Source organism: Syngnathus leptorhynchus, chromosome 4 (genome assembly GCF_054491065.1).
Source record: "Syngnathus leptorhynchus isolate UIUO chromosome 4, UIUO_Slep, whole genome shotgun sequence".
Lineage (NCBI taxonomy): Eukaryota > Metazoa > Chordata > Actinopteri > Syngnathiformes > Syngnathidae > Syngnathus > Syngnathus leptorhynchus.
Genome location: NC_141198.1, coordinates 702,181 through 714,898, shown reverse-complemented (window position 1 = coordinate 714,898; position 12,718 = coordinate 702,181). Strand labels below are relative to the sequence as shown.

The 12,718-nt window shown below is 46.1% G+C and overlaps 1 protein-coding gene across 6 annotated transcripts in view; it reads left to right on the top strand.

Annotated features, from left to right (window-relative positions):
• Positions 1-2,647: 2,647 nt before the first annotated feature.
• zfr (zinc finger RNA binding protein) overlaps positions 2,648-12,718 on the top strand; it is a 95,841-nt gene continuing 85,770 nt past the window's right edge. For 4 of the 6 annotated variants that reach the window (XM_085909765.1, XM_085909762.1, XM_085909763.1 and 1 more), the window contains exons 1-3: positions 2,648-2,810; positions 2,942-3,023; positions 10,645-10,924. In XM_085909765.1, coding sequence (XP_085765891.1) covers positions 2,774-2,810; positions 2,942-3,023; positions 10,645-10,924 — 399 coding nt within the window. In that variant the 5' untranslated portion in view covers positions 2,648-2,773. The remainder of the gene's footprint in view (positions 2,811-2,941; positions 3,024-10,644; positions 10,925-12,718) is intronic. The other 2 variants (XR_015065850.1, XM_085909764.1) reach the window with 1 other exon arrangement.

Below are 12,718 nucleotides of genomic sequence, written 5' to 3'. Positions count from 1 at the left end.
GTATTTCGGGGTCAGCACTAGGCTGGTTTCATGCGTATCTATCAGACAGGACGCACCGAGTGGTCCATGGCAATGCGTCCTCTGAGCTCTATAAAGTTACGTGTGGTGTCCCACAGGGATCGGTACTAGGACCAATTCTATTTAATATTTATATGACTCCGCTTGGGGACATAATACGTATTTATAATATTAGTTTTCAATGTTACGCGGATGACACCCAATTATATATGCCATTATCAATGACAGATCCGCGGGACTGTTGTAATCTTGAGGCATGCCTTGCGGAGATCAAGCAATGGATGTCTCTCAACTTCCTTCGTCTGAACCCAGATAAAACTGAGATGTTGATAATTGGTCCAGCTTGTTATCAACATTTATTTAAGGAAACCACTATTACTCTAGATAACCGTACTATCACTCAGAGTGATACTGTAACTAATCTCGGGGTAATATTTGACCAAACGCTCTCCTTTCAAAAGCACATTAAGAATATAACCAGAATAGCATTTTTTCACTTTCGTAATATTGCTAAGATTCGCCCAATCCTCTCGACCGGTGATGCGGAAATTATTATACATGCATTTATCACGTTGCGCCTGGACTACTGTAATGCATTATTCTCTGGTCTTCCCAAGTTTAGCATCAAAAGTCTAAAGTCCTTGCTGCTGCAAGGCTGCTCTCACGGACAAGAAAATTTGATCACATTACCCCAATATTAGCCAATTTACACTGGCTCCCGGTCCATTTAAGATGTGACTTCAAGGTTCTTCTATTAACCTATAAATCATTGCATGGCTTAGCGCCTTCATATCTCGTCGAGTTAGTTGTTCCTTATGTTCCGTCTCGTAACCTTCGTTCGCAAGCGCTAGTCTTTTAGTGACACCGAGGGCCAAGAAAATGTCTGCAGGGGCTAGAGCATTTTCTCTTCAGGCTCCAGAGCTCTGGAATGCCCTACCAATGGATATTAGAACTGCTACCTCAGTAGAAACATTTAAGACACGTTTAAAGACGTATTTCTATGATATGGCCTTTAATTAACCTGTAGTAGCCGATTCGGCTGAAGTTTGTTTTTGCTCCCTCTCCCCGACCCCACTCCCCCCACCCCTCCCCGGCTGGGGAGGTGGTTAGGTGACACCCAAGCTGACGACGGCTATCTAGATTCTCGTGGACCAATTCAGCATGAGGGAACTGCAGCGGAATACCCTCCTAGAGGACACTGCCAGGACAATCGAAGGCACCTCCGACAGCTCTTCGCTTTGGCCTGGACATCCACTTTTTGATTTCCATATTACGTATTTTATGTGCCTTCTTTGCATCCATTGCAGCCTGGTGATCCTGAAAGGGGGATCCTTCCATCTGTGGTCCCTTCTCAAGGTTTCTCATTTTTCCCCTGGTAGAGGTTTTTGAGTTTTTCCTTGCCCTTTTGGGAGCCCAAGATCAGGGGATGCTTTGAGAATAATTGTCAATTGATTGTCTATGTGAAGCCCTTTGAGACTGCTTGTGATTTAGGGCTATACAAATAAACTTGACTTGACTTGAATGAGGGCTGAGCATATCTCTTTTTATAGCTAGGCAGAACCTTTTGTATTTCAACCCCTCTGGTAGTCTGACAGTGTGACCATCTTGAAGAAAAAAGTTTTTTTAGTATGAAAAGGCCATTACTCTTGGTCGCCCTCCCACAAGGGTGGCAACTCTGCCGAGCCCATGTGACTGTCAGTGTTGGGAAAGTTCATTTTCTCCATGAACTAGTTCAAAGTTCAGTTCACAAATGTATAAATAAACTTGCTCAGTAGTTAGTTCATATTTGATTTTTTTTTTTAATTACTAGGTTTATCGTTGTAAAAATAAACACTGCTGGGAGGCTGCCACTCACAACGGTGTCCCAATATAATAAAATCAAAGGTTGCCGCAAGCTGTTACCCTGGTATATTGGCATTTTTTCATTGTTTTCATGCAATCCATTCACACTAGTATCTAGGTGCTGCTATCACCCTACAATCTCAAATAAGAAAATTCCTTGAGTTGTCTTTTTCTTTAATGAAACACAATCTTCTGTAGATGCCAGACTGAGGTCAGAAACTAAGGACGTACAAATGAAATATTCAATGTGCAAACATTTAAAGTAACGTTATACTTTATTAAACTAACTTTTCATTGACTATAAATGTCTTATTTCTTAACTTGTTTGCCCCAAAAACATTTTGGAACGTAAAGGTGCAAAGCCCAATAAATTACTACCAAAAAAAAAAATCTCAAGAGTAATTCGGTTTCGGGTTTCTATTTACAAACCCGATCGCGGAACCAATTAAGTTCGTAAGTAGAGGTAACACTGTAACAACGTCATGTGTGTCGGACCTCGGGCATAGGTGCCCGCGCTCTAACTTACAGTAAGTTACCGGTAAATAAAAAAATGTGCAAGAGGTAAGAGTGCAAACAATCTGTATTTGATTTGTTGAGAAGTATAGGATTTTAACAAAAATGAAGTCCTCCATCAATGGGGGATCGTTAAAATGCACGAAATCTGCCCACGGTCCTCTACTTAATTCTGGTGACTATATTCAAGGCACTTAATAGTCATATTGGCCACTAATATAAACTCAACACATGTACATGAAGCTACTAAACCTGTCTGTCTGTCTGTCTGTGTGTGTCTGCCTGTCCGTCCGTCTACGTTGGCTTTCGCGCAGGCGCTCGGACGCCATTTCCGGGTGCGACATGTAATACTGTATAAATACGCTGTCCTACTCGATCGTCGCTAGAATACACAAAACCAATGATTCCCATATGCCCTGTTGTATCCTTCACCTATGGTAAGTGTCACGACAAATAATGTTTTCATCTTACGCAGCTGAAGACATAAGAAGCTCATTTGTTTGTTGGAGTGCTCTGTTTAGCTTATTTCTAACAGTTAGCTTAGCGTAACTCTCTATGTCCTCCGCAGTGCCCAGCCGGCTTGGTGAAGATGCCAAAATGGCTACCGGCAATTACTTTGGATTCACCCATGGTGCTGCCGCACAGTATAGGTAAGGCGATCACCCTCCCCGAGCCTTCTGATGAGCGAGAAGGTCGTCGCACACGTCATGTGTCGATACAGTTTAGAAAATGCTTTCCACTGCTGCCATTGTTCATGCTGTTGGGGGAGGGTGGGTGACAGTATCTCTGCTCCAGTGGGATGTGAGCAGGCATTTAGAGGAATTACTACAGTGTACTCAGTCAGAGAAACAAAGATGACAATCTCTTTGCCGCAGCTAGTTGTGACAATTCCCATTTCCCAATTTAGAATTTTGCTATGCTTTGAAGACTTGTGACCACGGCTGTAGTTGTTACCTGAAAATATAGAACTTTAACATTGATTTTTGTTTACTGCAAATGTAATACTCCAATGATTAGCAGGTAATGGAACAAACTGTATAAACAGGTTTGATTTCATAATCTGTGCCATACCTGTCCATACATCGCCAGAGCACTTATAAATGTGCACCATGATGTTTTATAGTAGCTATTTGCAACCTCGTCAAAGGTCTGTCATCACAAAGGCACAGAAAATATAATAATCCTTCAATGAACCATATCAAAGTCAAGTCAAAAGTCAAAGTCAACTTTATTGTCAATTTCTTCACATGCCAGGCACACAAAGAGATCGAAATTACGTTTCCCACCGTCCCACGGTGACTAGACAGTACACAACACTCACATCAAATAGCACAAAGAGTAAAAACGAACAGACAAGAGCAACAAATAAGTAATAAGCAAATAACCCAAATAATAAACAATAAATAAATAGACAAATAAGAGCAGCAAAATGGAGCAAGCGCGCTAATAGCAGACAGCCACATCATAGCGCAAGAGAACAGGACGTCATGTAGCGGAGGGGGGAGGGAATTCAGGATCCGGACAGCTTGGAGCACGAAGCTGTCCCTGAGTCTGGTGGTGCGGGAGCGCAGGCATCTGTATCTCTACCTAGAGGTCAGAAGTACAAACAAAGAGTGAGCGGGGTGACTCTCATCACACACAATCGCAGCCGCTTTGCGGGTGAGACGGGAGGCGTAAACTTCCTTCAGGGAGCGGAGTGGAGCCCCGATGATTACTCGCAGTGGTCACTATGCGCTGCAGGGCCTTCATGTTGTACTCAGAGCAGCCACCACCCCACACAGCGATGTAGCTGGAGAGGACGCTCTCAATGGTGCCACGGTAGAATGTGGTCATGACGGCGGGAGGAGCACTTGCCCGCCTGAGTTTCCGCAGAAAGTACAGGCGGCGCTGAGCCTTCTTCGCCAGCGACGCAGTGTTGGTGGTCCAGGAGAGGTCCTCACTGATGTGCACCCCCAGGAATCTGGTGCTACTCACTCTCTCCACCACAGCTCCGTCGACGGTCAGCGGCAGGTGGTGGGCGTGACCCTTCCGGAAGTCAATGATAATCTCCTTGGTCTTGTTGACGTTCAGCAGAAGGTTGTTGTCCCTGCACCAAGCGGCCAAAAGGTCGACCTCCGATCTGTAGTGAGTCTCGTCGCCACCGGTGATCAGACCCACCACAGTTGTAGCATCATATTCCCAAATATGCTACGTCAAGACCAAACGCGGTGTGATCTTTACTTGCGCTTTGGTTTATTCACTGGCGTTTGACTTGCCGGGGTTTACCGGACTCAGGAGCTTCATTCGTGGACATGAAGGAGAAGGCAAGATACATGACATCGCTTACTAGACAATTTTTGCACAGTACCTTTCTTTTTTCTTTGAGGTATGACCAAGTCCTTGCATATTTGGAAAACATGGCAGTCCAGTGGCGGGTGGGGTGGCCGTGATAAATACTTTGTTTAATGTTGAACACAGTTGCTCCCTTGATGCTGTTCGATAGGTGTACACAAGTAAATACTAGATATTAGGGCTGCACAATATGTTGAAAGAATATCAACAATATTGGCCCGTAGGGGCTCCAGGTTAACTTTTTTTTTGGGCCTCGAATCTGAAATTTCAGGTGTTCAAGTAAAAGATTTTGGGGCATTTACTATGAACTCATGTTCACTATGTTATTGATGAATTTGCTGAAGTGTGGAGCAGAGATTTGGTTGCCAAAAAAAAATACTCGAGTCATTTTTTTCGTTAATAAAAAATTTGATTCCACCTCCGGCCCTCCCTGTGTGGAGTTTGCATGTTCTCCCCGTGTCCGCGTGGGTTTTCTTCGGGCACTCTGGTTTCCTCCCACATCCCAAAAACATGCTTGTTAGGCCGATTGAGCACTCCAAATTGTCCCTAGGTGTGAGTGCGAGTGCGAATGGTTGTTCGTCTCTGTGTGCTCTGCGATTGGTTGGCAACCAGTTCAGGGTGTCCCCCGCCTACTGCCCGGTGACGGCTGGGATAGGCTCCAGCACGCCTGCGACCCCCGTGGGGACTAAGCGGTTCAGAAAATGGATGGATGGATGGATGGAAAAAAAAATCTTGCACTGGTGCAAGCAGATAATATTTTTGGTTGTACTCTTTCAAATTTTAGGGACAAGATACCACCAGTCTGAAGCTCTGCCCATGCAACCTGCTTATTGCAAAGACATGCAAAGTTTCTTATGGAATTGTTTGCTTTTACCTAGAGCTGCAGGATATATTGAAAAAATATCGATATTGCAATATTCACCCACACAATTTGCATAGCACAAATGTATAATAATTTACTTACTGAATTGTATGGTTTTATCTAAAGATGCAAACTTAGTGTCCATCACCACCTAAGAAAACTTTATCAAGGTTGATTACAATGTTGCTTAGAATACAGGACTATCTCAGAAAATCTGAATATTGTGATAAAGTTCTTTTTTTTTCTGTTATGCAATTAAAAAAAAAGTCATACATTCTGGATTCATTACAAATCAACTGAAATATTGCAAGCCTTTTATTATTTTAATAATATGGTCAAACTCAAGTGGTCTCCTAAAAGGAGGGGCGATTGAGTAGAATACTTCAAGCTGATTGGAGCAACTTGTGCAAGCAACCAAACGTTTGTTTTGACCAATCACAGCAACAGATATGCTACCGTAATTTTCGGACTATAAGTCAAAGTCAAAAGTCAAAGTCCGATTTATTGTCAATTCATCACATGCCAGGCACACAAAAAGATCGAAATTACGTTTCCCACCGTCCCACGGTGACTAGACAGTATACAACACTCACATCAAATAGCACAAAGAGTAAAAACGAACAGACAAGAGCAACGAATAAGTAATAAGCAAATAACCCAAATAATAAACAATAAATAAATAAATAGACAAATAAGAGCAGCAAAATGAAGCAAGCGTGTTAATAGCAGACAGCCAGATCATAGCGCAAAAGAACAGGACGTCACGTAGCAGAGGGTGGAGGGAATTCAGGATCCGGACATTTTGGAGCACGAAGCTGTCCCTGCGTCTGGTGGTGCGGGAGCGCAGGCATCTGTATCTCTTCCTAGAGGGCAGAAGTACAAACAAAGAGTGAGCGAGGTGACTCACATCACACACAATCGCAGCCGCTTTGCGGGTGAGACGGGAGGCGTAAACTTCCTTCAGGGAGGGGAGTGGAGCCCCGATGATTTTACTCGCAGTGGTCACTATGCGCTGCAGGGCCTTCATGTTGTACTCAGAGCAGCCACCACCCCACACAGCGATGCACCTGGAGAGGACGCTCTCAATGGTGCCACGGTAGAATGTGGTCATGACGGCGGGAGGAGCACTCGCCCGCCTGAGTTTCCGCAGAAAGTACAGGCGGCGCTGGGCCTTCTTCACCAGCGACGCAGTGTTGGTGGTCCAGGAGAGGTCCTCACTGATGTGCACCCCCAGAAATCTGGTGCTACTCACTCTCTCCACCACAGCTCCGTCGACGGTCAGCGGCAGGTGGTGGGCGTGACCCTTCCGGAAGTCGATGATAATCTCCTTGGTCTTGTTGACGTTCAGCAGAAGGTTGTTGTACCTGCACCAAGCGGCCAAAAGGTCGACCTCCGATCTGTAGTGAGTCTCGTCGCCACCGGTGATCAGACCCACCACAGTCGTGTCGTCTGCATATTTCAGCACGTGGTTGCTGCTGTAGGTCGCAGTGCAGTCATGCGTCAGCAGGGTGAAGAGCAGCGGACTGAGCACGCAGCCTTGAGGGGCCCCCGTGCACAGCGTAATGCTGCCGGAGACACTGTCGCCCACACACACTACTTGAGGCCTCTGACAGAGAAAGTCCAGTAGCCAGTTGCAAAGGGAGGTACTGAGGCCCAGCTTGTCAAGTTTGCAAATGAGACGCTGTGGAACAATGGTGTTGAATGCAGAACTGAAGTCCACAAACAGCAATCTTACATACGAGTCCCTGTTCTCCAGGTGGGTGTAGGCAGAGTGGAGGGCAGAGCAGATGGCATCCTCAGAGGACCGATTGGGTCGGAAGGCAAACTGGAAGGGGTCCACGGTGGGGGGAAGAACAGATCTGACGTGCGCCAAGACAAGCCTCTCAAAGCACTTAATGACGATGGGGATCAGTGCCACAGGGCGGTAGTCATTGAAGCAGGAGGGAGCAGGATTTTTCGGCACAGGTATGATGGTGGCAGCCTTGAAGCAAGACAGGACGACGGCCTGCCGGAGGGAAATGTTAAAGATATCCGTGAAGACATCCATCAGCTCCTCAGCGCAGTCCTTCAGCGCCCGTCCCGGGATGTTGTCCGGGCCCGCCGCCTTACGGGTGTTGATAGCAGCAAGCGTCCTCCTCACGCTAACGGCAGAGAGGCACAGAGGCTGCTCGTCCGGATGGGGAGGGGTCTTCAGCGGGCAAGTGTCGTTCTGAGCGTCGAAGCGAGCAAAGAAGCGGTTCAGTTCGTTGAGCAGAGGGACGTCGCCCTCACAGCTCTGCGGCGCGGGCTTGTAGTCCGTGATTGTCTGTATGCCTCGCCACAGGCTCCGAGCATGCTTGCTGTCTTTGAAGTGAGCAGTAATTTTGGAAGAGAACGCCTTTTTCGCATCCTTGATGCCCCGGGACAGTTTCGCCCTTGCTGATCTCACGCTCGCTGCATCCCCAGCCCTGTAGGCTTTGTCTCTGGCCCTCAGGAGCCCAAGGACAGCGCCTGTCAGCCATGGCTTCCAGTTAGCCCGATTGACGACGTACTTTGTGAGGGTCACATCATCAATGCACTTAGCGATGTAAGAGGTCACAGAGTCAGCATACTCCTCAATGTCCGTCCGATTGTTGCAAGTGGCTGCCTGCTTAAACATTTCCCAGTCTGTAGTGCCAAAGCAGTCCTGAAGAGCATCAGAGGCCCCCTCAGGCCACAACCTAACACGTTTGCGAACCGGCCTGGAAGTTTTCACTCTCTGTCTGTACGCGGGGGTAAGCAGAACGGTGACGTGGTCAGAAAGTCCGATGTTGGGGAGGGGGGTGGCCTTGAAAGTTCCTTTATGCGCAGTGTAGACCAAGTCCAGGAAGCTGCCACCACGCGTCGGAAAAGTAACATGCTGGTGAAGCTTTGGAAAGACAGACTTCAGGTCATTATGATTAAAATCACCAGCGAAGATGATGTGACCGTCAGGGTGCGCCCTCTGCTGATCACTGACAGCCCGATACAGTTCATTAAGGGCCGTGATCCTGTCACTTCCAACGTTGGAAGGCGGGATGTAGACCGCGACAAGCAGAATCGCAGCAAACTCCCTTGGTAGGTAAAAAGGACGGCACTTAACGATCACAAACTCCGCCAGTGGCGAGCAGTGCCTGCATACCACTATAGAGTCCCGGCACCATTCGTTGCGGATGTAGACACATATACCTCCTCCACGCGATTTCCCTCCTTCTTCAATTGCCCGGTCCGCTCGAAAGCACGCCAGCCACTCCAGTTGCACAGCAGAGTCCGGAATGTTGACATTCAGCCAAGTTTCAGTGAACACGAGCACGCAGCAGTTGCTCACTGCCCGGTTCGTGGATCTCAGCAGACGAATGTAATCCATCTTGTTGTCCAGCGACCGGACATTTGCCAGAAGAATGGAAGGCACGGCTGGGCGAGTTGGGTTCGCCGCTAGCCTGGCCCGGATGCCTCAGCGCTTTCCCCTCTTCTGCCTCCTCGCACACCGCTTCCGACGCTGCTTGTCCGGGGTCGCTCCGGAGTATAAGTCGCACCAGCCATAAAATGCACAAAGTGAAAAAAAACATATAGAAGTCGCACCGAAGTATAACTCGCACTTTTGAGGCAATTTTTTTTGTCAAAATCCAACACCAAAAACAGACATGAACCAGCAACAACAGGCTAAATGATATGGTATGCTAACGTGACATATACACAAACGAGGAGCTGAGAACGGGCCTGACGTAACATTCAGAGTTATTCAAGTAAGTATTACATAAATGACACGTTTATCAAACCATCTGTGTCACTCCAATTCATTAAATCCATCGATCTTGCTTTATGTAAACAAGGCCGCGTATGGGTCACATATGCTGACGTCAGACCCGTTGTAAATTGCATTTCTAATTATTCCACAGACTCTTATAATGATATATAAAGTATATTTCAAATAACTATCATATTACAACAATATTATCAAACCATCTGTGTCACTCCAAATCATTAAATCCATCGATCAAATTCCTCGTTCTTTGTCAACAACGCCGCGCGTGCGCTGCAGAGATCAAGTATATAACTATATTGTAGCGTTAAAGTACTAGGAAAGATGTGGGTTTGGTAAACGGCTCTTTATTTAACGAAACAAGAGTTCAACGATCCAACAACTACTGAACTTCCAGCCACGGAGGTGGAAGAGAGCTCCATGTCCGATCCCCATCCACCGTGCCCGGACAGCCACCTGGCCGAGCGCTGGCCCCCGACTTCCATCGACAGAGGTGAAAGAGAGCTCCCGTCGAGAAGGACCGGGCGTGCGTAAAAGCCATAATGGTTTTTCAAACCTTCTGTGTCACTCCAAATCATTAAATCCTTCAAACTCTTCGTCCTCCGTGTCACTTACAAACAAAGCCGCTTATGATGCCGGTAGTACGGCCCTTCGTCATGATCGAATCCTTTGCCCTTTATGTAAACAACCGCCGCGCCGCTGACGCCACTTGCAGTTCAAATTACAGTAATCCCTTGCTACATCGCGGTTCGTTTATCGCGGTTTCACTATATCGCGGATTTTTGAATTTTGAAAATTTGTGAAAAAAATCACACAAGTGGCTCCTAAGTATAAGTCGCCCCCCCACCCAAACTATGACAAAAACCGTGACTTATAGTCCGAAAATTACGGTAATTAGAAAAAAGTTACAAACAAGTTAGTTAAAAACGTGTGAGTGTGTAGGTGGGTTGTTGGGTGGGGGTGTGGTGTGTGTGTGTGGGGTTGGGGTGTGTGTGGTGTGATGTGTGCATGTGCGTGTGTGTCAGTGTGGGGGAGTGTGTGTGGGGTTGGGGTGTGTGTGGTGTGATGTGTGCATGTGCGCGTGCGTGTGTGTCAGTGTGGGGGAGTATGTGCGCGGGCGTGCGCGCGTGCGTGTGTCCATGTGCGAGTGCGCGCGCGCTTTTTTGGGTCTAATCATAAATTGAGTCTGTGAACTTGAAATTATGTTAGTGTTTTGGATCATTTAGTTTAAACTTTTAAATCAGACAGTTGTAAAAAATAATCAAATGATTATGTTTAAACACAGTTAATTAAAAATTGCTGTTTTATATTCTGCTAGTCAACAGCCAGCTGCCGGGGTAGCATACACCCACCCCACAACCGTGGCCAGTTACACAGTTCATCAAGCACCTGTGGCAGCTCACACTGTGGCAGCAGCCTATGCTCCCACAGCAGCGACCGTAGCTGTTGCTCGGCCTGCCCCCGTTGCAGTGGCTGCTGCGTCTGCTGCAGCATACGGGGGATACCAGCCAACCCATGCTACAGCTGACTATGGCTACACTCAGCGGCAGCCTGAAGTTCCGCCACCACCACCACCAGTCACCTCACAAAACTACCAGGTACATAACTTGATTTTATGATCCTTTATGTCGTGTGAAACCAAGCATACTGTACAGTAAGACTGAAGTGGCCCGGCCTCAGTGTGTCTCTCACTGGGTCTCCATTACAGTTGGCAAAATTAAAGTGATGTCTGTACAATTTTGATGAAGTACAATTGCGACATCTAGGTGTTTTGCTGCTGATGCGTAATTCTCGGAAAATCTCATGAAATGTTCTAGCAGCATTCACGACGGCGTTGAGAGGTAAACAGTTGGGGCCCATGCGCTGACGTGTAGCGCTATCCACGGTGGTCGGTATCACCCCCTGCACTAGGGCTGTGCGATATGGCAAAAAATATTATCACAATTTAGTTTTTTCATAATCATTTGATCTTGATGATGTTTTTTTCCATTTGTTTCCAAATTGCCCCTTTTAAAGTATCTGCACTGAAAACTGAAGGTACTAGAAATTACTACATTTTATTAACATACAGTGGAGCCTCGGTTTTCGAACACAATCCATTCCAGAAGGCTGTTCGAGAACTGAATCATTCGAATTCCGAATCATGTTTTACCATTACAAATAATGGGGAAAAAAAATTTATCCGATTAATTAAATCCAAAAAATAAATTGTTTGAGAACCGGGACGTTCGAAAACCGAGGCTCCACTGTACAAAGTAAATAACAAAGCAAATTACATTCATTAAGATGAAAAATAAATATAAAATTACTCAACAGTAAAACAAAGGCAGAAAATGTAAATAACGTGAACAAGTTTGTATTCTATTATCTATATTGCGTTCGCGGATATGCAGGACCCAAAATACACAAATTGCCTCTTGTGTAAAACGAAAATAAAATGTACCGTAAATTTCGACCCATAAGCCGCTTCGGAGTATTAGCCGCACCAGCTAAAAATTAGGCGCACGTGCGCACGAGTTATTCACAAAGAAAGACTGTACAGAGAATGCATTTTAAAAGGTTTAATCACACTAATATTTTGTTTTGAACAAGTACCATTTAATACTAGTTGGGCAAAAGTTTTAATAACATTAACATCTTGTTGTACACACGGAAGTAACAGCACTGACTAGACGGGTAAAAAAAAAAAAAACAACGCATTATTTACCAGTCAACAAAGTGACTGAGAGCCGTCTTCCTCCTGTCCGCTGAAACCACCAAAATCTTCCTCCTGTCCACTGAAACAAGCAAAATCTTCCTCCTCAGTGTTCGAGTGAAATAGTGCCAGATGTACGTTGGAACACTCTTTCTCATTCTCTTTCGTTGTCGCTTTCATCGTCTCTCTCGTCCTGAGGCATATTCACTCCTGACCTTGTGCTGTCCTCTCCGTCACGCAGCAGACCAGCTTTTCGAAACCCGTTGGTAATTGGATTTTTTCACACTGCTCCATGCTGTCAGGATTCACTGGCAGACTTGTGTGGAAGTTGCTCTTTGCATGCGTCCAGTTTTTGTAAAGGATTTCTCGCCGCTGGTCATCCAAGCCAAATCGCCAACACCATGACCCTCCTCCTTTGAAGTCTTTATTTCTTTTCGGTAGCGATTGCTTTTGCTTTCAGTCTGATCTGCACGGTGGAAACACCTCGGCCATCCGCTCTCTGTGTCTTCAACAATGTTTTTCAGTTCGGACCACCGGTTTTTATGACTTCTGAAAGCTTTCGTCGTCTTTTTACATTGTTGCAGTGCTTCCCGATGCCGTTTCCACCGTCTCACCTTCGATTCAATAATGCCAAATTGACGTGCAACCGCTCTGTTCCCTTCTTTATCAGCCAGCTCAGTGGCTTTTAACTTGAAAG